The 23,303-nt window shown below is 50.6% G+C and overlaps 10 protein-coding genes across 10 annotated transcripts; 6 read left to right on the top strand and 4 right to left on the bottom strand.

The window, feature by feature from the left end:
• Nucleotides 1–977: 977 nt before the first annotated feature.
• Nucleotides 978–2,678, bottom strand: APUU_11297S (uncharacterized protein; the record flags this gene model as incomplete). Its single annotated transcript, XM_041696734.1, has 5 exons — nt 978–1,502; nt 1,583–1,679; nt 1,754–1,977; nt 2,026–2,176; nt 2,224–2,678. The coding sequence occupies 5 exons, from the start codon at nt 2,676–2,678 to the stop codon at nt 978–980; spliced, it is 1,452 nt and encodes a 483-aa protein (XP_041550663.1).
• Nucleotides 2,679–3,072: 394 nt separating this feature from the next.
• On the top strand, nt 3,073–4,615 carry APUU_11295A (Zn(II)2Cys6 transcription factor; the record flags this gene model as incomplete). Its single annotated transcript, XM_041696723.1, has 2 exons — nt 3,073–3,137; nt 3,187–4,615. The coding sequence occupies 2 exons, from the start codon at nt 3,073–3,075 to the stop codon at nt 4,613–4,615; spliced, it is 1,494 nt and encodes a 497-aa protein (XP_041550662.1).
• Nucleotides 4,616–4,635: 20 nt separating this feature from the next.
• On the bottom strand, nt 4,636–6,061 carry APUU_11296S (uncharacterized protein; the record flags this gene model as incomplete). Its single annotated transcript, XM_041696712.1, has 4 exons — nt 4,636–5,407; nt 5,458–5,584; nt 5,658–5,787; nt 5,891–6,061. The coding sequence occupies 4 exons, from the start codon at nt 6,059–6,061 to the stop codon at nt 4,636–4,638; spliced, it is 1,200 nt and encodes a 399-aa protein (XP_041550661.1).
• Nucleotides 6,062–6,625: 564 nt separating this feature from the next.
• APUU_11294S (uncharacterized protein) lies at nt 6,626–8,436 on the bottom strand (the record flags this gene model as incomplete). Its single annotated transcript, XM_041696701.1, has 4 exons — nt 6,626–6,976; nt 7,051–7,339; nt 7,395–7,945; nt 7,999–8,436. The coding sequence occupies 4 exons, from the start codon at nt 8,434–8,436 to the stop codon at nt 6,626–6,628; spliced, it is 1,629 nt and encodes a 542-aa protein (XP_041550660.1).
• A 524-nt stretch (nt 8,437–8,960) lies between these two features.
• Nucleotides 8,961–11,205, top strand: APUU_11293A (fungal specific transcription factor domain-containing protein; the record flags this gene model as incomplete). Its single annotated transcript, XM_041696690.1, has 7 exons — nt 8,961–8,968; nt 9,021–9,244; nt 9,294–9,770; nt 9,824–10,187; nt 10,243–10,715; nt 10,767–10,970; nt 11,030–11,205. The coding sequence occupies 7 exons, from the start codon at nt 8,961–8,963 to the stop codon at nt 11,203–11,205; spliced, it is 1,926 nt and encodes a 641-aa protein (XP_041550659.1).
• Nucleotides 11,206–11,577: 372 nt separating this feature from the next.
• APUU_11292A (uncharacterized protein) lies at nt 11,578–13,251 on the top strand (the record flags this gene model as incomplete). Its single annotated transcript, XM_041696679.1, has 4 exons — nt 11,578–11,769; nt 11,830–12,324; nt 12,396–13,066; nt 13,128–13,251. 4 exons carry the CDS (start codon nt 11,578–11,580, stop codon nt 13,249–13,251), a joined length of 1,482 nt encoding a protein of 493 aa, XP_041550658.1.
• A 1,658-nt stretch (nt 13,252–14,909) lies between these two features.
• On the bottom strand, nt 14,910–15,346 carry HHF1_1 (histone H4; the record flags this gene model as incomplete). Its single annotated transcript, XM_041696668.1, has 3 exons — nt 14,910–14,935; nt 14,992–15,267; nt 15,337–15,346. The coding sequence occupies 3 exons, from the start codon at nt 15,344–15,346 to the stop codon at nt 14,910–14,912; spliced, it is 312 nt and encodes a 103-aa protein (XP_041550657.1).
• Nucleotides 15,347–16,143: 797 nt separating this feature from the next.
• hhtA (histone H3) lies at nt 16,144–16,703 on the top strand (the record flags this gene model as incomplete). The annotated part of the gene is made up of 3 exons (XM_041696657.1): nt 16,144–16,168; nt 16,262–16,369; nt 16,426–16,703. 3 exons carry the CDS (start codon nt 16,144–16,146, stop codon nt 16,701–16,703), a joined length of 411 nt encoding a protein of 136 aa, XP_041550656.1.
• A 3,520-nt stretch (nt 16,704–20,223) lies between these two features.
• APUU_11289A (uncharacterized protein) lies at nt 20,224–20,541 on the top strand (the record flags this gene model as incomplete). The annotated part of the gene is made up of 1 exon (XM_041696645.1): nt 20,224–20,541. The coding sequence occupies one exon, from the start codon at nt 20,224–20,226 to the stop codon at nt 20,539–20,541; it is 318 nt and encodes a 105-aa protein (XP_041550655.1).
• Nucleotides 20,542–20,912: 371 nt separating this feature from the next.
• On the top strand, nt 20,913–22,819 carry APUU_11288A (MFS transporter; the record flags this gene model as incomplete). Its single annotated transcript, XM_041696634.1, has 2 exons — nt 20,913–21,543; nt 21,615–22,819. The coding sequence occupies 2 exons, from the start codon at nt 20,913–20,915 to the stop codon at nt 22,817–22,819; spliced, it is 1,836 nt and encodes a 611-aa protein (XP_041550654.1).
• Between the last annotated feature and the right edge of the window lie 484 nt (nt 22,820–23,303).

The following is a 23,303-nucleotide window of genomic DNA, read 5'->3' as shown; positions in this document are numbered from 1 at the left end:
TTGGGCCGTTCCTTCCCAATTGACAGTTGAGTCTTGACCGTTGACCGTTGGCCTTCATGCCATGACATTCCTCGCAGGTTGCATCCTCGCATTATGATTCGGCTCAATCGGCTCATTCCTCGTCGCGTTGTTGGCATCGAGTAGAGGACAGAATCTAGCAATATCAACAACTACAATATGAACAGAACCAACAGAGCGCAATGCTTATCGACAACTTTGGAACGAACAGATCACAACGCTTATATCGACAGCTTAATCAAAGATGGCCGTCACAAAACGTTAACTCGAGGGCTTCGGAAATGTATTTCCTTGATCCTACAGAATGTGGCGCTGTTATTAGGGCATTACTGCCAACCACCACCAAGGGCGGTGTTTATTACTTGGCTTGGATTGTTCATTCAAGCCAGCTTTTTTTGAACAGTGCCCATGGGAATGTAACCCCTCAAACAACAGACATCTTCTCAAGCAATTACTGGAAACTGGAAGCCGACTGACATCCAGATAAGAGGAACCGCCGGTGCCTGGCGATCCTTAGGAACTGCAGTCTTGCCCGACCGAGTCGGACCGAGGGGGTTTCTATGATGTTTTATAACAGGTTGGCGAAGAAAACTTGGTATTGTGACTGAGAGACAGGGGCGGTCAATATAGCCTGCATACTTCGAGTATGGCGTCTTGAGGCCAAGTATCTGAACGAGGCGCAGCATAATAAGACCACCGCGGGGGCGCTTCCGGGATATGTTGAGCCATTCTCGCTGACGCCTAGCACTGGTGGTACGGCTATTGATGCACGGGGGAATATCTATTATAGTGATTGGGATAGGCAGGAAATTCGGCGGTTGGCGCCTAATGGACGACGAGTCTGCTGGTGCGTGATGGGCGGTTGCTGTGGAATGACACACAGCAGAGGCTGTGGGTGTGTGCGTCGCAGCTGAAACAGGGAGCCGGTTTGCTATTAAGAAACAGAACTCTTTCTATATCTAAACAACATACCTAAACCCCGGATGTCGACTACTCAACTCCACCTTCTCCTCCTCCGACAACCCCTCAAGAACCCAATCCCTCCTCCCCATCTCCCTCGCCCTATTCTCCCTTTTAATATACCCTAGCAAAGCCGCACAAACCCCCCATGACCCAAACAGAAACGCAAAGAGAATCGCATGACCCTGCCGATAGTCTGGCGCATCCTCGGCCAAGTACACCCACGGCGCAAGAATCCCACCCAACGACCCAACAGCAAAGACCAGTCCCGACGCAACAGCCTTGACAGTTGGTGTTGCCGCGTTGTTAACGGCCCAGGTAATCCACAGCGGGAGAAAGGCGTAGATTCCCGGGGCGGCCAGGTATAAAGCGCCGTATTTTGCGCCGGGGTTGGATGCCGGCAGGAATAGGAGCATGCCTAACCCGGTAATGCCGATTGGGGCTGTGAGGAGGATAAGCCAGCCGCGGGAGTGGTAGCGGTCTGAGATGTAGCCAACTATTATGGAGAAAATGCAGGCTGCGGCCTGGTTTGTTACTGTATGTTTAGCATGTCGTTTCGTTGTTTTTGTTTCCATCGTGGTGCAACATTTCATGGTATTCTTACATATGGCCCGACGGAAAGAAGCTGGGCGAGTTCGCCTGTGTATCCCATTGCCTGGATGATGGATGGCGAAAACAGGGAGAAGGACTGTGCGCATGTACTGTATACTTGATTAGCAACCTGAAAGGCTCTATCTAGTTTATAGTTTCCATATAGTCTGTAGAATCAACTCACTTCCCAAAAAAGAACCCCAGTGCGCAAGCCACAATAGGCAGATTCGTTAGACCCTGGATGACATGTCGTAGTCTAGTGCGTGAATGCTCGCTCGTCCCAGCTGCATCGATCTGGATCCTATCTACAGCCAGCTTTCTTTGCGACTGGGTCAAGAACCTGGCGCTTCCTGGGCCGCTTGGGATGGTACAGAATGCGATGATCGCGAGGATGACCGAAACCAGCCCCTACGAGAGTTAGTACAGGTGTAAATATGATCAAAACAATATATTAACCTCGAAGAAAAAGATGTTTTTCCACGTGTGGATCAGTCCCCAGTCGGGTATTTTGGCTAGACCGATGGCAAGCAGGCCGCCGAATGCGCCGCTCGCGGAGGACGCAGAGATGTAGATGCTTGTTCGGAATCCGAGTTCATGGCGGCGATAACTATTGGTGTTAGGTTGGCTTTGAATAGGTAGACTAGATATCCTCACAATAATGACAGAAGAAAGACGAGACCAGGGGATATCCCTCCCTCAAATACGCCCAGGATAAACCTACAAGCATACAACCCTCCTCTATCGGTCACCAGCGAAGTAAGCAGAGTAACGGTGCCGAAGCAGAAGACTAGTATCGGCACATAAATATGGCCACCGATGAGCTTGCAGAGGATGTTGGATGGTAGTTCCACGACGCAGTATGAGACCAGGAGGCATGTCAGCGCGATATTGAAGCGGAGGCCAGACAAGTCCAGGTCCTCCTGCAAACCCAGCAAGCGGGCATTCCCGATATTGACTCGATCGATGAAGCTGAACAGGTTTATCACGGTGAAGAGGGTCAGCAACCGTATGTCGAATTTTCGCACTATAAGGCGGGCTTCTCCCTCTTCGTCTGTCACGGGCGTTGGTTCATAGCTTTCAGTGACGTCTTCGCTCTTGTCCTGAATCATCTTTATAAACGACACCGTGGCAGAGTCTGAGGTGAGAATCGATGGTTTTAAATCGGAGTCTGCATCTTTGCTTTTTGCAGCTGGTCACGGCGTCCGCACCCCTTCGATATTATGCAAGGCGTGGCAGCATTCCTGACCGACAATTTAGGCAAATTCATTCGGCAAATTATCTAGTGGAAACTAGGAGTGTGCATAATGAAGTATACACATAGAAGTAAGAGTATGAAGTAGATATTGGTTCCAATCCTTCCCGATCCGAGCTGAAGAGCTGAAGGGCTGAAAGTACGAAAGTACGAAAGTCCAGCTGGGTCCAAGCTCTCCTCATGGCGATCATCCTCATCTCCCGCCGACCGTGTCTCTGTCCGTACGTACTGTCTCTGTTCGCCTCTCAGTAATGTCATCGCTGGCACGTCGCAGAAAGTTCACCTCGCGATCCTTGTCGGGCTGTCGAACCTGCCGGTGAGTATAGCCCTCAGACTTTATTGAGAGTAATCACTGACCACCCCAGCGCCCGCCATAAGAAATGCGACGAGTCGCCCGGCGCATGCAACAACTGCGTCTCAACCGGCCGCAAATGCGACGGGTATGACCTCGCCCGCCTGCCAGCAAAGAAGTTCGCGCTTTTGAGCGTCCCCCCAGTCGCATCCCGGCTAGGATGGCACACTACTGCAGACGAGATGCGGTCCTTCTCGTACTTCGTGCACTGCTCCATCCCCAGCTTGGCGGCCTTCTTCGACTCGCCGCTGTGGCGCCGGGTCTCGATGCAGATGGCCCACCTCGACCGCGCCGTCTACCATGCTGCCAGTATGCTAGGTGCCATCCATGAAGACTCGTTCCAGAACCAGATGCGTCTGTCGGGTGAGGATCTCCTTGTGCCGCGGCACCGGTTTGCTATTGAGCAGGCTTCGCGTGCCTTTTCGATCCTGAACCATCGCCAGGCTTCGCAGGACCCCCAGCTGCGGGAGGTCGTGCTGCTTTGCTGTCTGCTGTTTGTCATTTCTGACTTGCTTTTGGGTCAGTATGATAGTGCCTTGCGGCACCTTCGCGGTGGCCTTGGGGTTTTAAAGGAAGCACTGGAGCAGGAGCAGCAACAACAGCGTGCAATTCCCCTAGACTGTTCGTTGATCGAAACATATCAACGGTTAGACGTCGAATTCTCTCACTTTGGCCCTGGGAAGCCGTTCTTGTTCGTGGATATACAGCCAGAAGAGGAGGACTCTCCTGACCGAACTTCCCCACTGCACAGTCTACGCGACGTGCATCAACGTAGCCACCAGCTGCTGAGCATCGGCATTCCATTTCTCGCCAAGTGCTGGCCTCTCTCCGACGCTGATATTCAAGCCGACCACGACAATCTGTACAGCCAGCAACAGCGCATTCTCTCATTGTGGTGCGAACTCAGCCCGCAGGTCCTATCATTTCGCGATCGCTTCTGCCACAAGCTTAGCTACCGAGAACAACGCGCGCTGGAACTCTACATCTTGCAATTCCGTGGCCAGATTGTCGGTATCAAGACATGTCTGTTCAACGGGTCTGTTCCTCCCGAGCTTGTCCCGGACTATGAAGACTTGATGACCTTCTACGATACTTTCATAGCTCGATTCCCCGAACGCCCAACAATCACTCTGGATTATGGCGTCCTTCCGAGTCTCTATCTCATCGCGTCCAGCTGTCCTGACTATTCGATCCGCTTGCGCGCGATTAATGCGCTACTCGACTGGCCGCATTGCGAGGCGATTATCAATTCAAATGTAGTCGCTTCATTGACCCTGCACTCGCTAAAGGTGGAATTGGAGGCGAATGACCAACAGCGGATCTCGTGCCTCGATGGACGAACGGACGAAGAACTGAGCCAGTTTATAAGCAGCACACTGAAGTCATCACAACAAGCCGCGAACTGGTCCACGATTCGCGCGTCCAAGTTTCTTCTAGAGTGAACGTGGATCCGTGTTCACCATCACAAAGTCGCCTCAAACAGGGCGCTGGGGATGGTGTCTGGTTGGCTCTTATAATTATAAACCTTCACAACCTTGAACCCAGCCTTCTCGAGAAGAGCCACCCATTGGGTCTCTGTCCGCTCAAGCGAGGAGAAAATTTCCATCATATGAAAATCCAGCGTCGCGGCCAGTCGCGGCACATTGGCACCGGCCGGGGTCGTATGCTCGTGGATAAACAGGACCGAGTCCTCACTCATAGCCTCACGGATATGAGAAAGGGCAATCAACGCTTGCTTATCCGGCCAGTCATGCAAAACCGTCCGCATATAGTATGCCATCGCGCCACGGACCGGCTGCGGGTCGAAAAAGTTGTGCTTCGTTGCAGAAATGCCATCCGGAAGCGGGTTTTGAATGTCGTCAATCACCTGCGGCAGATCCTGAAGGACTAGATCCCCTGGTAACTCAGAAAACCGCTTCTTAAACGCTATAAGGCCTTGCCCAACGCCGCCACCAATATCGACGAGCAGGACTCGGTCTGGAGATTGGGAAACGTCTAATTTTTCCATCACTGGGTATATCTCGAACCAGTCCTCGCCGCGGTGCTCTTGGGCTCCCGTCATAACGGAATTGAAGGCCTGCTGATTATCTGGATTCTTCTGCAGCCAGTCCCAGAAGTGATCGTTTGTGTTGTACGCGAACTGCCAGGGCGAATCATATGCGTCTTCGGGGGCTTTGTACTCGTTCTTCTCCAGAAAATCAAAGAGCTTCACAGATGCTTGCATGCATGCATGGCTGGGGAAATGTAAGTGTCTCTCAAATTACAAATACAGTGCAATACATACAAATGTCTAATCATACTCGCAGGCACAGAGACACCCGCAAACATCATCGCCTGCGGCAAAGGCTTGTAAGTCGCCGGGGCAGTTTCTTTACAAAGCCGGTGAGCGCAGAGGAAACGCAGAACACGCTCTACAAAGTCATCAGCGTCGATGGATGTAAAATATCAAAAGGAAAGAAAGAGATAGAGAGAGAGAAAACCTACCCAATAATGCATCATCTCCCTTAGTCTTCGACGAAAGCTCCTGCGCAGTCATTTCAGCACCGCCCGATTCAGCAAATGCGTCAAAAACCCCCATCCCTTGTGCGATCCGGATCACGACGATACCATAGTGCTAGCCGGGAAGAAAGTTCTGGGTTAGTCAAGACAGGACAGGACAGGACAGGGGAAGGCAAGGCATGAATCAATTGACTGGTTCCGATCTGATCACCACATACTGAAAGGCACAGACGCTGTATAGACAACAATGGAGGTTCCAGCGTGTCGTGCAGCTGGCCGAGTACTCCCAAAAGCTGCATGCGTTCAGCATCTTGGATCTGGTCTGGTGGTGGGAGGTTCGATAGAGCGGTTGCTATAGTGGTGGTTAGATCGGACAGGGTGTTTGCCATGGTTGCGGTGAGAGGCGTAGGTTTAATTCGGATGATGGAATCAAGACGACGAAGATGAGGGGGAAACAGCAGAGACCGTGACCGCGGGGTCGCTTCCTTTATACTTAGTCCCCCACCGACAGTAATCCCCCCAGAGCACTTTACTCTCGTTGCTCACTTCTATTGTGAATAGCCTGGAATATTCAACTTCTTGCGCTTACAAAATCCCCATCTTGTGTGCAGTGGATTGGAAACCATTCCTTCTCACTAGTTGATTATTTTCACTACCAATCATTCTCATCGCTGATTAGGAGTAACTCCAACTGTTGGGGTTTGGTTAGGTATAGTCATCCAGTGGGTTAAAATTAAGGTGCCCACAGAGGACATGGCGCCAGGCTTAAAGTTCTACTACTGTGCAGTAAGCATTTAGCTTGCCAAACGGCACGCTCTGGCAAATCACTGTCCACCACGGTAAATCATTTCTTGATCACCCCGGGTCGTCACCTTGGGCCGCATGCTTGATTATGAAGCCAAGGCTAATCATGAAGTAAATTTATCCATTAGATTGATTAAAAATTCTCCCTCTCAACGAACCCTAGCCCTAACAAGCAACGGCCCTTTCATATCACTAATCCCAACACTGACCAGGTCGGGGATCGCCCCCTTATACCTCCCCATTTCCACTTCCAACCGCTCTTGCTCATCCGCCAGCTCGAACGTGAATTCCTTAAGAAGCGTGCTGAACAGCTTGTATATGTTTGTCGTGGCTACCGTCTTTCCGATACACTGTCGGCCACCCAGCCCGAAATGCATCAGGAGGCGTGCCCTGGCGTTTACGTTGGGGTCGTCCCATCGGGTTGGATTGAAGACGTTATGGTCTGGGCCCCATACTGCGGGGTTGTGGTGGAATGCATGGTTGCAGACGGCGAGGGATGTCTATACAGATGTTACTCGGATAATTGAAAGATGTACAGCAAAGCAACAGTAATTTTGTTTGGTCAAATACGCACCCCTTGGGGAAAGTGATTACCCTCGATTCTTATCCCTGCTGGGTCCATAACCCGGCGTGCAAGCGGCATTGTGAAGACTGGTGTGATGCGGAAGTTCTCCCGCACACAGTTGCGGAGAAATGGGAGGGAGGATTCGGCGGTGGTGACGGAGTATGCGGGCTCGGTGGATTCGAGGATGGGGAGGTTAGAGTCAATCTCCTCGATACATTTCCGCATAGGCTCGGGGTTGTGAAGGAGATGATAAAATAAGAGGGTTGAGGTAGCACTTGTTGTGTGGGTTCCTGCGATACTGAGACGTTGTGAGCATTCGTTGTCAACGAAAGCCCTTTAGGGAATAAACGTACATAAAACCAAACGCCTCTGTTTCCAGGTCAATTTGTGTAAGTCTCTCGCCAGTCTCCGGGTGTTTGGCCTTGATCAGATTGGTCAAGATATCTTTTCTATCTTCCAGGTTGAGAGAGGTTCCATTGCCCTTAAGGTCGGTCAATCGATGCTGGACGCACGTCGAAGCAAGATCTGCGCAAGCCTTTCGACCCGCAAAGAGGTTTCGAAGACCGCGATGCGGTACAAAAGGGAGCCACTTCTTCAACGTCTTTGTCATGGAAGGCCATGCGCCAGTCACGGCGGCTAGGAGGCTGTGTTCAATGACGGGAGGAACAAGCAACTCGTCATCGGCTTCTTGCACCCCGAAGGACTGACTAAAGGCAAGCTCCCCAATCACATCAATCATATAGTAATGTAGTAATTTCTTCACGTTGAAAACTTCTCCCGTGGAGCAGTAAGTCCGGATCCGGTCCTTTAAGATGTGGATGTTAAGGTCCATGTACTTCTCCATTTCCTTGATATAACTCAGGGAGAAACTGTGTGACATATGACGCCGTCTTGTGGAATGTAACTAGAGAGAGAGTTATTAGGTTCCAATTTCATCTCCAACCAAGTCCTACCTACTGTTTCATCACGCATGCCGAATACATTTGGGTGGGCGGCTCCATATGCGTCGTAGAACTCGGTTTTCGGCATGGTCCTCGCGCTTTTCTGATAAATTATCGGTACGGCGCTTTCATATATGACACTCAATTTATCAGGCCCATATCTGACAACAGGCCCGTACTTTTCGTGAAGTTTTGTCAGGTTATATGGCTGTTGGAGGGTAAAGAACTGATGAGCCTGCCATAGATCTGTGACACTAGCGAGGAACGGGCCCGGGTATTTGGCCAGGGGATGGAGGTGCCGCTGGTAGACGACATATACCAATATTATCGCGACCAGGGCAATAGCCCCAGCAGCCAGCGGGGTCTTCTTTAATGACTCGACAAGAACCGTTAACATGTTTGTTCGTTCTTTGATGGAGTAGCACTGGTATCCATTGTGGTTGGGCCAGGACATGGTAGGTATTTATCTCGATGACATTTCGGATGCGCGGGCAGACATCGTGTCCGTTGAAATCAAATCACCCCGCACAAATGACGTTCGATACCTCGAGGGCATGGCGAATTGGCAATGTGCATTGAGTGCTGTGTTTTGCGGCGACTGTTGAGACAACAATACCCTCGGGAGGAGAGCGGGAAGGGCGCTCCCGATTGGCCAGAGCGTCAGTCGACTGTGTGGGGAAGTCCCGTAATATGGGGGACCATCGTGGAGAAGAGACAACGGTTCGAAATAAACCGGCCAGATATTGAAACATAGCACTGGAATACAGTATGGACAGTATACGTAGAATGCGAAGAACTGAAGTTGCGTGTGCCGAGTGTCGGCGCCGGAAGCTCAAGGTGAGTGTTCCCGACTCGGTCTGAATACCATGAACTGACACCTCGCAGTGTGAAGGGGCACGGCCAAGTTGCTCACGGTGTCAGAGCCTACATCTAGAATGCTCTTACATACCGTCTCAGGGTAGCAGTCGTGTGGCAAAAATGACACGGTGCGTCTAAGGTCCCACTCTGTATACACCCTTGCACCTAACAACACTTAAGGACTGGACACCGGGGTGATTTGCTCAAAAGAATAGAGACTCTCGAGGGGAAACTTCAGGCGGTTACAGATACCTCATTGTCTTTGATTGACAATACACCCTTGTGCAATCAGGAAGATCGAGAATCTTGTGACCAGCGGACCGCCGTAGACGAGGGCGAACCCGTGGACGTACTATCAACGAACGCCTTGACAGAAACATCAGATAGTGAAGTTGGTTATTTCGGTGAGTCGCCCACAGCCACGTACAACAGTTTGCCTAACAGGCTCTCCAGGACCTACCTCTAACTATGCGATGTTTCGTCTGGTATCAAGAATTTTTGCCCAAACGACAATGATGTACCTACCAGCAGACGGGGCGGCACAGAACCTAGATTCATGCTACCACTGTGTCCAGCATCACAGTGAGGTTTCGACTATGGCAGCAGGTATTTCAGAGGTGAGAGCGACACCGTTGCCCAATGAGCTGTATACGCTGCCTTCGAAGGAGGAAGCCGTGCTTCTTCTCCACCGGTTCTTCTCCACCATCAATATGGTACTCCCATATATCAGCAAGCCGGATTTGATCGAGGAATACCACAAGGCAACAGAGCAGCGTCCCCCAAAATTTCGCAGAGTGCTGCTTGCACTACTAAACATTGTCTGGGCCCATGCATCCGCATCGTTGGGTAATGCACGGCAAGAGGGTTTCTATCGGAAGTCGGTTGCGCTACTGGACTCGAGAACCCTAGAGCGTCCGAGCTATGAATTGGGTATGTTTGGCGTCGGCATATCGATGCTAATCGGGAACTGATTTGTTCTGAAGTCCAGGCACTGCTCCTTGTGGTCGAGTACAAGCAGAATCACCAGCGCTCAATATCCAGCTATACAACTCATGCGCTATGTGTGAAGGCTGCTTTCCACGTCGGGCTCCATTCTAGGAATCCCATAGGCTCGGGTAGACCAGGCGAGAGTTATCTTCGCTTGCGTCTCTGGGATGGTGTAGTCAAGAACGATAGGGAAGTATTCGGCTCTTGTGGGGCTATCCAGCTAGCTAATAATGGGCGCAGGGTTATGAGTTTGACCCAAGGCCGACCGTTCATGATTCCGCAAGCTATTGGTGCGGTAAACAACGAAGTGCCGCGCGAAGCAAATCCTACCACCAGCGATCTTTACATGACCCATCTCGCGTAAGGTTCTTCCTCTAGTCATCTCCAATAACAGACGCCGCTCACTGTAACACAGGTCGTCTCATTCTGTTATCGAACAGGCCATAGACTCGCTGTATAGCGGTAACTTAGAGTCGGTGGAGGCCCCAAAGATCCAGGCTCTGATCTCTCAGTGGATGGATCTGAGCTGGCGTATCGAAGAGTGGTCGGATAATTTGACCTCAGTCGGGGGGCTTGTATCAGGGTCGGAATTATCGCTATGTCCAGGAACGACAGATGGTCGCATGGCTGCACGAGTGCTCTTGACAATTCAATATTACCGGATGCGTATGCTCGCTAATTTCCCTCTCATTTCACAGTTCCTCCTTTCGGGTAGGGAAGCTTCCCATGAATCCCAGGCGCATGACCGTCTGAGACAGAGGTTGCCCTTGGTTGTCCAGGATGACTGGCATGCGGTGCGCGAGCTGGGCAGGATGATATCTGTGCTGAGCAACACCCGCGCGACGTTCACCAGCACTTTTGCTGCTTGGTACACGTGCAACTATACGAGTATGTTGGATCTCGCTTACATCAAATAACTTGGGGCTTACCGAACTTCAGTGCTCACTGTTGCGCTACATTACTTTGCAATTCTTCTTGTCACAAAACACGAACCAGGTGTTCTTGATGTCAGCTCAGTCATCGCAGTTCGCCAGGAGATAGACGAGGCGCTCAATGTTATGGAGACGCTTGGAAAATCCAGCCTAATCACACAGAAGGCCGGATGTTGCATTGAGCGACTTTTGGCTGTGTTCGATACACTTGGTGCGTGCTTGGCGATCCATGTCTTCAGCGGTGACTTCTCTTCTCTAACCACCACTCAGGAGACGAACTCAGAATAGCACCGTCGGTTTCCCTCGATTTTTGGGATGCCGATTATATCCTACAGAACATCGGGCGCCCCTCGAACGACTTCCTTACCACATTCAGCCGAGACGAATTTGACCAGCAGGATCCATCATTTCTCGAATTATACTCTAGCATCCCGCTATGCGAGTAGCTGTCAGGGGAGTGGTCACAGCAAGGAGTGTGGAGGTTAGATAGAGGTATGCGCCTGGCCCACATTTATGTTGGTCTTCGCGAATCGGTGGACAGCTACCCGCACTCAACGTCCCAATCGGCTCACAGGCTGCCGTTGCTGTTCAACTCCATCAACCACCTGCCTAACCCTGCCCTTAGGAATAGTGTCAGCCACCCCATGGCCAGGTTCATAGCTCAAGCTTACCCCAGTGCGGGGACGGTTGACGGCAAAACCTGGGGGTCTTTCATTGTGGGTCACTCTGACATCTCCACAAGCTCTCGGTGTATAAAGGAGGGGCGATTAGTCCAGTAGTTCGAATGTCAATTAGCAAAGTTCCTGTGCAGATCCGAAATGGACAAACCACACGCTGAACATGTCGAGGCAAACGATGCTGAGGCCACGGCTGAGTTATCTAGCGCTGGTGGCGAAGGGGGTCTATCAAGAGAGCATCGAGAATATCTCCTCAGACGGCATGGGACGTTGCAGCTCAGACCCATCCCATCAATGGATGACGCCGACCCGTACAACTGGTCATCACGGACGGTATGTACCCAGCATCCTGGTCAGGGCGTCCCATATACTAACTCTCGGGTTGATGTACAGAAAATCACCAACCTGGCCCTCGTGGCTTTCCATGCAATGATGGCAACATTCACAGCATCAGCAATCCAGAGCGCCTTCGTGGAGATCGCCGAAGACCTGGACGTCAGCGTACACCGGGCTAGCTATCTCACCTCTCTGGTCATTGCTATTCTCGGCGCCGCTCCCTTGTTCTGGAAGCCCTTTGCAGATCGATACGGTCGACGTCCCATCTTCTTGCTCTCGTTGGTTTGTAGCCTTGTTGGGAATATCGGATGTGCTAATAGTCCTTCCTACGCGACAATGGGTCTATGTCGCGCAATAACAGCTTTCTTTATCTGCCCTGCTGCGGCGATCGGAAGTGGCGTTGTGCGTGAGATGTTTTTCTCCCGGGACTGTGCTCGATACATAGGCGTTTGGGCATTGATGGTAACTCTCGGTGTACCGTCAGCACCATTTATTTTCGGTTTCGCGGTGATGAGAGTTGGTTATAGGTGGATTTATTGGACTCTCGCGATAGTATGATCTCCCAAGCTACTCCTTTCGTCCATGGTATGAGTATATCGGCGTCAGGTTCTAACATAATCCAGGTCAACGGTGTCCAACTTGTCCTCTACTTCTTCCTTGGTCGTGAAACGCTCTATGTTCCGCCCACTGGGGATGGCGAGAAAATGAGCAAGCGCCATCTTCTCGGGTTCAGTCGCCTTAATCCGGCCCCTCTTACTCTTAGGGACTTTCTCGGTCCCTTGTCTCTAGCTGCGAGGCCTTGCGTTTTAATCCCCGCCGTCGCATACTCGATGGTCTTCCTCCTTGCGGGCATCCTGATATCCATTGAAATTCCACAGGTATTTCCCGAGAAATTCGGCTTGAACGCACAGGAGGTCGGTCTCCAAAACCTTGCTATCATTATCGGCTCCGGTCTCGGCGAGCACATAGGTGGTCATCTCTCAGACCAATGGATGTGGAATCGCGAAAAGCGAGCGGGCCGAGTCCCAGCTCCCGAGTATAGGCTGTGGCTCGGTTATGTCGGTATTGGCCTCGCTATCTGCGGAATCGTTGTGTTTCTGGTTCAAACTGAAAATGCCTCGAGTCATTGGAACGTTACACCCTTGGTCGGGGCTGCGATTGCGGCTGCTGGGAATCAGATCGTCACGACTGTTGATATCACTTATGCGGTGGATTCTTATTCGAAAGATCCGGCCGCGGTCGGTGTCTTTATTACCTTTGTCAGGCAGACTTGGGGGTTTATCGGGCCATTTTGGTGGGTGCATGTCACCGCTTTGTTTGACTGGCTACCGTGTGCTAATCAGATCGTTTTACAGGTTCCCTGACATGTTGAAGAGCGTCGGCTTTTATGGGAGTAATGGGATCATAGTTGCTCTGCTCGTCGGGGGTTCGGTGATGTCGACACTAGCTTTGCAATGGCAGGGTCATAAATGGCGGTGAATTAGCTTATCCATAATGGAATAATTCCCCTGGTTTCCCACGCCGTCTCGTAAGGGTCGTCGCTATCTTGTTATGTTGCCAGGATTGCAACCTTTCTGTGGACCGAGTGTGACTATGGGCCAACCAATCGATCTTCGCGCCCGTGCATCGTATTCTCCCCGCTATCGATGCTCGTTCAGTTCCTGTTTTGACGCATATGGGTGGCATGCCTTGTACGACGCGTCCATCGTAGAATCGGGGGTATCGGCGGGTTTTCGACGCGTGGTGGGTGACTCGGGGGTTTCTCGGGCATCTATGGTGTTAATCGGTGTCTGTCCCAAGTGGCATTCTACAGAGTACTGATGGTGCAGAGACAGGCTCTCCGTCGAGAGAGGGGGTGGGAAAACGTCGCCGGGCAGATAGCAGTATCTTGTCACTTGCTGGTCACTGGGAACTTCCAATACCGTGTGAAGGCCGGCATTTCATTCCCAGTCCGTAGGTCTGGCATTTGGGTTGCAACTCGACCCAGCAAATCCCCGTTTGAACCTGAGTGTTTTATTTCCCTATTAGGATGGTCTTGGCGTGGGTTGCGACAAACCCGCTGGCAACCCGGCTCGGTTTTTTCCTTTTCTGTATGGTCTTGGCACGGTTTCCTTGCTCGACCCATATGGATGATGGGAAGAATAATGGCATCTACGCTGTGATATCGCGCCTAAACTGTATGTTTGATATTTTTTTCTTATTTCATACTTATATGACATTAAATTTAATAGTAGATGAGATTTTTGAGCCTGTAGTTGCGTATTATTGTCATTCGGATGTTTTCGACTTCGATATATATTTCGTCAACTAGTATCTCATGGCGGTACTACACCACTTTCTATAACAAAATTATTCACAACCACTTTTTTTACCGAGAAACATAGACGACGGCAAGAGGACCAAGCCACTAAAACACCGTAAATCCAGAAAGCATATTCACATTGAAATTCGTAAATACAACCCAAGGATCAGAGCTCAAAACATTACAGCGACACTATCACGAAGACCAATCTGCCGTGCATAACATAAACAGCAGGTGGAGACGTATAAACCAAACAACAGAAAACCACCACGCAGTAAAACGCTACTAGGGAGTATATAAGTGACATAGAAAAGTGTCAACTACTATTAACATAGAGTTGAGCACTGTAAAACCACACCAACCAAGATACGTAGACACTGAGACGCGGGACAAGACACCTAAACCAAACCAAAACAAAACAACGCGAACTCGAACGCGGAAACGATAAGAACAAAACACCAAGAGTTACAATTTACAGCAGTAGATAGATGATTTTTTGATCATTTGTATTCATATGACCGCGTATCATGCCGCGCGATCTTTATTTAGTCCATGGCGACAGCCGGGAGCATGAAGGCTGTTATGATACAGAAAATCAAAGGCGAACACACTAGCTGACCTGTAGTGGACGCGTAGGAGAATAAATAAAAAGTACGTTAAAGCAAACCCAGAGACCCATGACACTTGTGTAATAAAAGATCAAAGAACACCCCAACGTCCGTCATACCGTGAACCAACCCGAAAAAGCAAACCGTCGCGTCACTGCTGCGGAAGGACAACTGACGCGCCGACCGCGCAGGATGGTGGAAAGGAAAACAATGCAAAAAGAACACGCTTAACCACCGAAACCGTAGAGGGTACCTGAAAGCCAACCATGTTAGAGAGGGACAAGTGGAACGATGATGAAGGATACTCACGGCCTTGACGCTTCAGAGCGTAGACGACATCGAGAGAAGTGACAGTCTTGCGCTTGGCGTGCTCAGTGTAGGTGACAGCGTCACGGATGACACCCTCAAGGAAGGTCTTGAGGACACCACGGGTCTCCTCGTAGATCATGGCAGAGATACGCTTGACACCACCACGACGAGCGAGACGACGGATAGCGGGCTTAGTGATACCCTGGATGTTGTCACGCAAGATCTTGCGGTGACGCTTGGCGCCACCCTTTCCGAGACCCTTGCCACCTTTTCCGCCTGTTGAGACAAAACGCGTCAGTTGAGGATCTTTGAGATAGCCTCATGATGGGGAAGGCTGTCACTTACGTCCAGACATGTTGATGTAGGTGAGATAAGGTTAAAGTTGTTGTAGTGGAGATAAATTAATGTCGAGTGGACAGCGAGAGATTGATGGGAATAGAAGGAGTGGATGAGTTTCCATGGGACGGGGGATATTTGTATAGAGAAAGGAGACGCGTGGGGAGAGAGCTGGAATCACTCGCTGCCGAGAGGGTCGACCAATCAGAGTGGGTGATCACTCGACGGGCTGAGGAGCGGGTAACGTGACCGTGACGCAGGGTGATCTTGCAGGGGACAGCTTGATCTCAACGCGAGACCGCGTCAGGACACGGACAAACATTCCGCAAATCGAAAGCGAGCTACTACGTGCTACAGAAACTATTGGAATTCATCTGATCGAGCCACAGTCTACGGGTGAGGTTGGGATCAGAATGTGACGGCGAGACATTCCAGATCAATGATCCTGAGCGCTCATTGGCTACTGGGCCAAGTCTCGCTTAGCGTGAACTGCCTGGCTGACCGCCCTGGCCCGCAACCCTTTTGATTTTCCCAGCAAAAACCGGGCCGCGAAATCACGGCTAAGGTGTGCTGGATTCCGAACGCTTTTTTTGATCAAAGGAAACGGCGCTAAGGCCACCCAACTTTGCAGGCAAACCACAGGATCACCACCCGCCTCTCGGTTACTACAAATACCTTCCCCCACCCGCCCCCTCCATCCTTCTTTCATCTATCTATCCTTTCGGTCGACACCTATCTTCAACCATCGACTTTCCATCCACATCGTCACTTTTTCATCCTAAACCCCACACTTTCCATCAAATATAATCATCTACAATGGCTAGAACCAAGCAGACTGCCCGTAAGTCATCATCTCACTGCACATCCTCTCGTTGGCGTGGTCGTGTCACTGTCGCGCCGCCTGAATAACACGATGCTAACTTTACCCCAATAGGTAAGTCCACTGGTGGCAAGGCTCCCCGTAAGCAGCTCGCTTCCAAGGCCGCCCGCAAGGCCGCCCCCTCTACCGGTGGTGTCAAGAAGCCTCACCGTTACAAGCCTGGTAAGTTGTCATTGCATCTGATCGACATCATCGTCGCCTTTCTAACATCCATCAAGGTACCGTCGCTCTCCGTGAGATCCGTCGCTACCAGAAGTCCACTGAGCTTCTGATCCGCAAGCTCCCCTTCCAGCGTCTGGTCCGTGAAATTGCTCAGGACTTCAAGTCCGACCTTCGCTTCCAGTCCTCTGCCATCGGTGCTCTTCAGGAGTCCGTTGAGGCCTACCTCGTCTCTCTCTTTGAGGACACCAACCTGTGCGCCATCCACGCCAAGCGTGTCACCATCCAGTCCAAGGACATCCAGCTTGCCCGTCGTCTCCGTGGTGAACGTTCTTAAGTTAGTTTCGTGGTTGGTTCTTATGGGAAGGCGATAATGGGGTTCATCTTTTCTTTTTCATGACTGGCGATACATGACGGGTTTTCTTTTTTTTCCAATATCAATGGGTTCGGCAATGGGTTTTCGTGTTTTTTCTTGCTACGATAAATAGTAGGCTGCCCATCCAGCGGCTGGACGGATTCATCATGGATGCATTCGAATACTATGTACATTAAGGAACTTCATATCCTCGAACGGTGTCCTTGTCGATGCCACCGGATGGCATAGACGAATTTCAGTATCTATGAATAATCAAGTCTAGTCCTGGTCGTCATCTTTACTCGTAATTAACGTAACATTTTGACGCGTCGGTCGCGTTGTTGTTGTTGCGTACGATCGCAAGTCATCGCGCCCTGCATGGCAGGCTAGTCGTATCGCCCAAAGGGATAGACTAAGAAATATACATTCATTACATTCACAATATCCACTGCATATATCATGTTGACTTGCTCACCCTCTTCGCAGGGCCAGTAGAATAAAGTAGACTCACGATTCACACCATGGGCGCTGTAAACTGAAGGAGGAAATGCGACCGTGGACTCAACCTCCGGTGAATTCGAATCCTACCTGAAACCTAACACATCACCTGAACATAATCGACCAGGTAGACGTTAGGCAGATACACATACACATTCACATGATCTTGTTGGATTACCAGTGGTTTTTACAGTGATTACAGTGATGGGTCTATCGTTAGCTTTTTTTTGGTTCGCTCTGGATCCTGCGCTGCCGGGAGATAGCGGATCTTAGACTAGGTGTATGGTACATTGATCGTGAATTCGACGATCACATTGAGGACGTGAGTTGATTAGGAACTTGAATGTTACGTATTCGCGTCAAATTGTGAATTTGACCCGGCTACATTGAGAGTACGAGAGAGCTGCTGGGTGTTGAGGTTATGGGAAGGGAGAAGGATTACTGGGCATGGAGACTTCAATATATATAGAACCGGGTTGAACCTCTGTTCCAACAACAAATGCTCCATTATCATCGGTATATCGTGCTACAAGTCCAACATAGTACTGCCGTTATTCCTGTCTTTCACTAGAAGTATCTAGAGACACCCATTCACTTCGTATTTAATTCTCTTCCCTACGGTAGACTTCGTGCTTTTAGTGGTGACACCATCATTACCTTATCCTCCTACCCGTCCAATATCCAAGTACCAAAACCGAGCTACTTTGCATTTCGAGGACGCCCAGGCTGAGTAAAATGAGCCTGATATAACGAAACGAATGGCCTGGAAATTTAATGAAGACTTCAGTGGTTTGCCCCGTCGGTATCTCAGCCGGACCCGGGACCTTGCAGTGAGGTAGGTACAGCTCGGCTTGGTCCAACCAATGACGCAAACGACTGCCCCGCGGGAAATCTACGGCACCCGATACTGATAGATTGCTGTTTACCAAAAATGCAGTCCAGCGCTGTCATGTTATGAAAAGCCATATTCTCACATCCGCCAGATTGCCTTATCCCCCCCACTGCTGTCGCCTTTATTTGCTGTGTCATGGTTCGTCCTCCCGCCGGACGAAGAGTTGCGCCAGACCAGACGACCAACTCTGCTGCACAACATACCCTCTGACGAGGTCGAGAACGAGACCGAGAAGTGCAAGGCAGGGACTGATATTCAACATCTTCGGCCGGAGGTGGGGAAATCTCTCCGGCTCGGCTGCCGCTACAGGTGTAGTGAGTTGCAACTCAAGACGCATCCTTGGTTTCCCCAGCACTTTGCTGACAAGACACAGTGCGAGCAGCGCGACAAGAACAGATGCCTCGTTAATACGGTGTGGGATAGAAGAGTCGGACAAGGGTTGTCGGCTGTAATACGTTACAGTTGATAAGATCCGACGACGCTTTCACTTGGTACTGATGATGGGTTAAAGTGGTCACTCCTACCAATCGTCCTTTTGGCATTACAATGGGCATTGAGTCGGCTAGTAACCCTTGTAGGACTGGCCAATGCCACCGATGAAGAGCTCAACCAAGGCGATTTGATAAATAACCAAAGGCAGATCTGCGAGAAGAGACGCAACAAAAGGATGAGGACGAAGAATACGCTAGAGGAGGAAAAAAAAAAAAAAAGAGAGAGAATGGACTGATGGAGCAGCCGAGACTACGAGTGTTCCCTGTGTCCAAACCACGAAGCAATGCCTAGGTAACTCGATCTCGCGACCAGGGCCGTATATTTGTCTGGTGGTGTACGCCAAGGTGGGTCATGTTGTTGATAGTACATCTAGGATTAGGAGTAGGGGAGATCATTAGGCAGATACTCAGATGGGACTGCCTCAGTGCCTACTCTGCCTCTTGAGATGAAAGTGTTGAACGTGCGTCTCATCTAGATGATCATTAATCAGGAGCCATGATCGATGCTGCCTACAACGTACGCCCTAGAAGAAGGATTTGTGGATACCTTTATGGAAACAGTATTGACTAAATGGCAGCCCGGGGCCTTAGACTTGTTCCGCTTCCCACGAAGAGTCGGTTTACAGGTTGGTAGCTTTTGGATCGGCGGTCATTGCTGATAAATAATCCAGCAGCTTCAGACTTCAAAATATACGAGAGATGCCATAAGCCGATCGTAAGTATCTCTGGTTGATTCTAAAAACCCCGGAGGCATCATTTCCCTGAGACAGCGCCACCAAAAAAAAAAAAAAAAAAATCAACAACGGCCAACATGCCTCGGTAATTTCCAAGTTCCAGTATTATTTTTATATACCAGGGTGGCGATGACTCAAAATCTGGCAGCATAACGGCGTTGTTCTAGAATCTGGATGTTCCTCCGGCAGGCTAGGGCCGGCGCAGTGGGTCGACGGGGTTGCCGTCTGGTAAAGTTTTTTTCTCCCCTTTTGTTGAGGCTCCATGACCGTCAACGTGGTTGGTACTTGGTAGTTACGAAGTGAACTCGGCATAATCTGATCGATCGGGGCGAAGTCGATACAAAAATTGTGCACAGGCTTTGATCAGGACCAGAAGATTCCAGAGGTACTGCCTTTCGGGGTCGGGACTCGAGGATTGTGCCTGGCGACGATACCCGAAGTTTTGCCTGTATTTGGCACCCTGAGGTTTATCCGGTTGGGAATGCGCCCACTGTGACGAGGTGCAGAATCAGATACGAGATGAAGAGATTAGTCGCCCTCTGCACAGGGCGCGAGGTTATGCACGGTCGGACCAAGTTTGACTTGTGGACGGATTTAAGAATAGTACGGGCGTATCTGACCGATGGATAAGAACAGTAAGCCACATGGTGCAAGTAATCAGACCGACTCCGAGTGCAGCGCAGATGCCGTGTGAGCCGAATGCGGTGCAACTCAACACCAGGAGAACACCATCCATCAACTTCTGAAACTCGAATTGATTCTAAATTCCGAAGACATTCTGCTTGAACCCGCTTAGTAAACAGTAAACCCCAGGATGCGGATTTTATGGCGATAACACGGGCGAAGCTTTTGAGTTATGAAGTGCATTGCCTTTTGTTATGCAGATCATGACACAAGTTCCACATCATGGCGTGGAAAGTTCAGCCACTGCCAGACTCCAAGTCCGTTCTCGACCGCCCCTCGACCTGATCCACGGGCTGGCAACAGAAATCGAAGCGACCGGCGAATCAGCGCTGCCCACCGGCGGTTGGTCCCCATGGCGTCTTGTTTCCGGCGCTGCAGTGGGCAGCTCGGATGAGCCCGACTTTGCCATCGATGCCGGAAATAATGGGCGCAAACTGTGCATAGGCCGGTTTAATGCTGGACATTGGCTGCTTGGCCCGCTGCCAGCCAACGAGAGGGCTGCTATGCCCAGCTCCGTCTGAGTCTTAGATCCGAGACTACAGCAGTCAAGATTATTCTGGTTCCATAATTATGAAGTCAGAAGACTTTTTTTCTACGCGGCTGTCGCAGCTGGTGTATATAGGTGGGGAGGCGTCCCTGGACCCTCGTGGAAAGTGGTGCTTGTTAAATTTCTTTTATCCTGTCATTTGCGGCTTTGCTCCTAATACCTGAGCATATATTATAATATAATAATACCGAGAGTCAGTGCTTGTTCGCATTCGGCGCTGCTCTTCACCCAGAGCTATAACACCAACCACCTCCCGCAGCAGCTTCAGATCCGCGCTCTTGCTCGCTTCATAGTTCATACCGTCAACTCCAGCTTCGCCTTCTGAGCGATATCACATTTCGCACCATGGCCAAAGACCATGGAGCCCCAAACGGGACCTCGCCTATTGAGGGCCCTGCCACTCGAAAAATCCCGTTCTATCGCATGATTGTTGACCAGGGCGTCGTGACGCAAGAAGTCATCGACCACAAATATGCTGGATCCGGCACAGAGGACGACCCGTACTCTGTTGTTTGGATCCCCAACGATCCCCGGAATCCTATGGAATTCTCAACGACAATGAAATGGTCCCTCACTGGCATCGCTGCCATTGCGACTCTAGCTGTCGCATTGGTCTCTTCCGCATATACGGGCGGTATCGCAGAGATCGAAGCTGAGTTCGGGATTGGCAGCGAAGTTGCGACCCTGGGTGTCTCTCTTTTCGTCCTGGGTTTCGCAATTGGACCTTTGCTTTGGGCGCCTCTGAGTGAAATGTTTGGCCGTCAGATCGTCTACTTCTTTACATACCTGGCTCTTACAGCTTTCAACTGTGGATGCGCCGGCGCGACGAACTCGTGGACTCTCATCATCCTTCGGTTTTTCGCCGGTGCGTTCGGTTCTTCGCCTCTTACCAATGCTGGTGGTGTTATTGCCGATATGTTTTCGGCTAAGCAGCGTGGCGTTGCCATGAGTATGTTTGCCGCTGCTCCATTCCTAGGTAAGGCTCTCGATAATATTACCCTGCGTTTTGTGGATTGTGTGATTTGAAGCTGACTTTGTTTGCTCTAGGTCCCGTCCTCGGCCCTATTATCGGTGGATTTCTCGGAATGAATGCGGGTTGGCGATGGGTTATGGGTTTCCTGGGTGCTTTCTCAGGTGTCCTTTGGATTGCCGGATCGCTCCTCATGCCGGAGACATACGCCCCCGTTCTCCTTCGTCGCCGTGCCGAAAGACTCTCCAAGATCACCGGCAAAGTTTACCGAAGCAAGGCAGACATTGACCAGGGAAAGACTACACTTGGCGAGGCTTTCAAGACGGCCTTGTCCCGGCCCTGGATTCTGCTCTTCCGCGAGCCTATTGTGTTCTTGCTCTCTCTGTACATGGCCATTGTCTACGGAACCCTGTACATGCTTTTCGCCGCCTACCCCATTGTTTTCCAGGGTGTTCGTGGTTGGAGCCAGGGCATTGGCGCTCTTCCCTTCCTGGGTATCATGGTCGGCATGATTTTGGCCGTTGCATACAGTATTTGGGATAACAAACGGTATATCCGCGCCCAGGATGAGAATGGCGGATTTGCTCCCCCCGAGGCACGTCTGCCTCCCTGTATGGTGGCCTCCGTTGCAATCCCGATCGGACTGTTTTGGTTCGCGTGGACCAACTACCCGTCCATCCACTGGATCGTCTGCATCATTGCTGGAGCTCCCTTCGGTTTCGGTATGGTGCTGGTGTTCCTCAGCATCATGAGCTACCTAATCGATACATACACCATCTTCGCTGCGTCCGTCCTGGCCGCCAACTCCGTCCTGCGTTCGATCTTCGGTGCCGTCTTCCCCCTCTTCACCACCTACATGTATCAAGACCTTGGTATCCACTGGGCCTCCTCAATCCCGGCCTTCCTCGCCCTCGCCTGCGTTCCCTTCCCCTTCCTCTTCTACAAGTACGGCAAGCCGATCCGTCTCCGCTGCAAGTATGCCGCCCAGTCCGACGCCTTCATGCGCAAGATGATGGAGCAGGCCAGACCCGAGAGCGAATCCAGCGAGAAGGCCAGCGAGGGAGAAGAGCCCGAGAAGTTCGACCGCACCGAAGCGCCCGCGCCCGATCTTGGCGAGGATGTGGAAGGTGTTTCCGAGGCGGACTCTGATGTCGAGGAACTTCCTTCTATGAGGCCGACCCACAGCAAGGCCTCTGTTAGGTCTCACATGTCGCACACCTCTTTGTATGAGGGCAACCCTTACGATATTGACCGTGTCAACACACGCGAGTCCTTCAAATAGACGGGTCGGCATAATATAATGCGCGGTCTATGGCTATACTTATATTTTATTACGGTACATAATTTTTAGTATCTGTTTTCCACGTTACTTTGCATTCTATGAATGTGATGTGAGATGCGAGATGGAAGAGCGAAAAAAGTGGTCTTGATTTGGCTTTGGATATACCCTGCATAATTCTGCGGTTTGCATTATAGATGGTGTTGGTTTTTGATAATAATTGACAGTATTAATAATGATTGATATGAAAACGTCGTCTTGCTGTAGTTTCTAGAATAAGAGAAGTTTGAATGTGTTGTTCTCGCTGTCACCGCTTCTTCCCCAAGGAATTGTTTCGATTTCAAGGTGTCCTGGGACGTAGTTATACTATTTGGGACGATTGGAAGTCATCTGGGTTGTCTGGGAACCAGTAGGAGATTCCCGGAGTTAACGGTACTCCATGATTTTCGAAACGATTAACCACATTGTTCAAATAACAACAACAATA

The sequence above is a fragment of the Aspergillus puulaauensis genome, chromosome 1, assembly GCF_016861865.1.
Source record: "Aspergillus puulaauensis MK2 DNA, chromosome 1, nearly complete sequence".
Classification (NCBI taxonomy): Eukaryota; Fungi; Ascomycota; class Eurotiomycetes; order Eurotiales; family Aspergillaceae; genus Aspergillus; species Aspergillus puulaauensis.
This window is presented reverse-complemented; position numbering and strand designations above follow the sequence as displayed.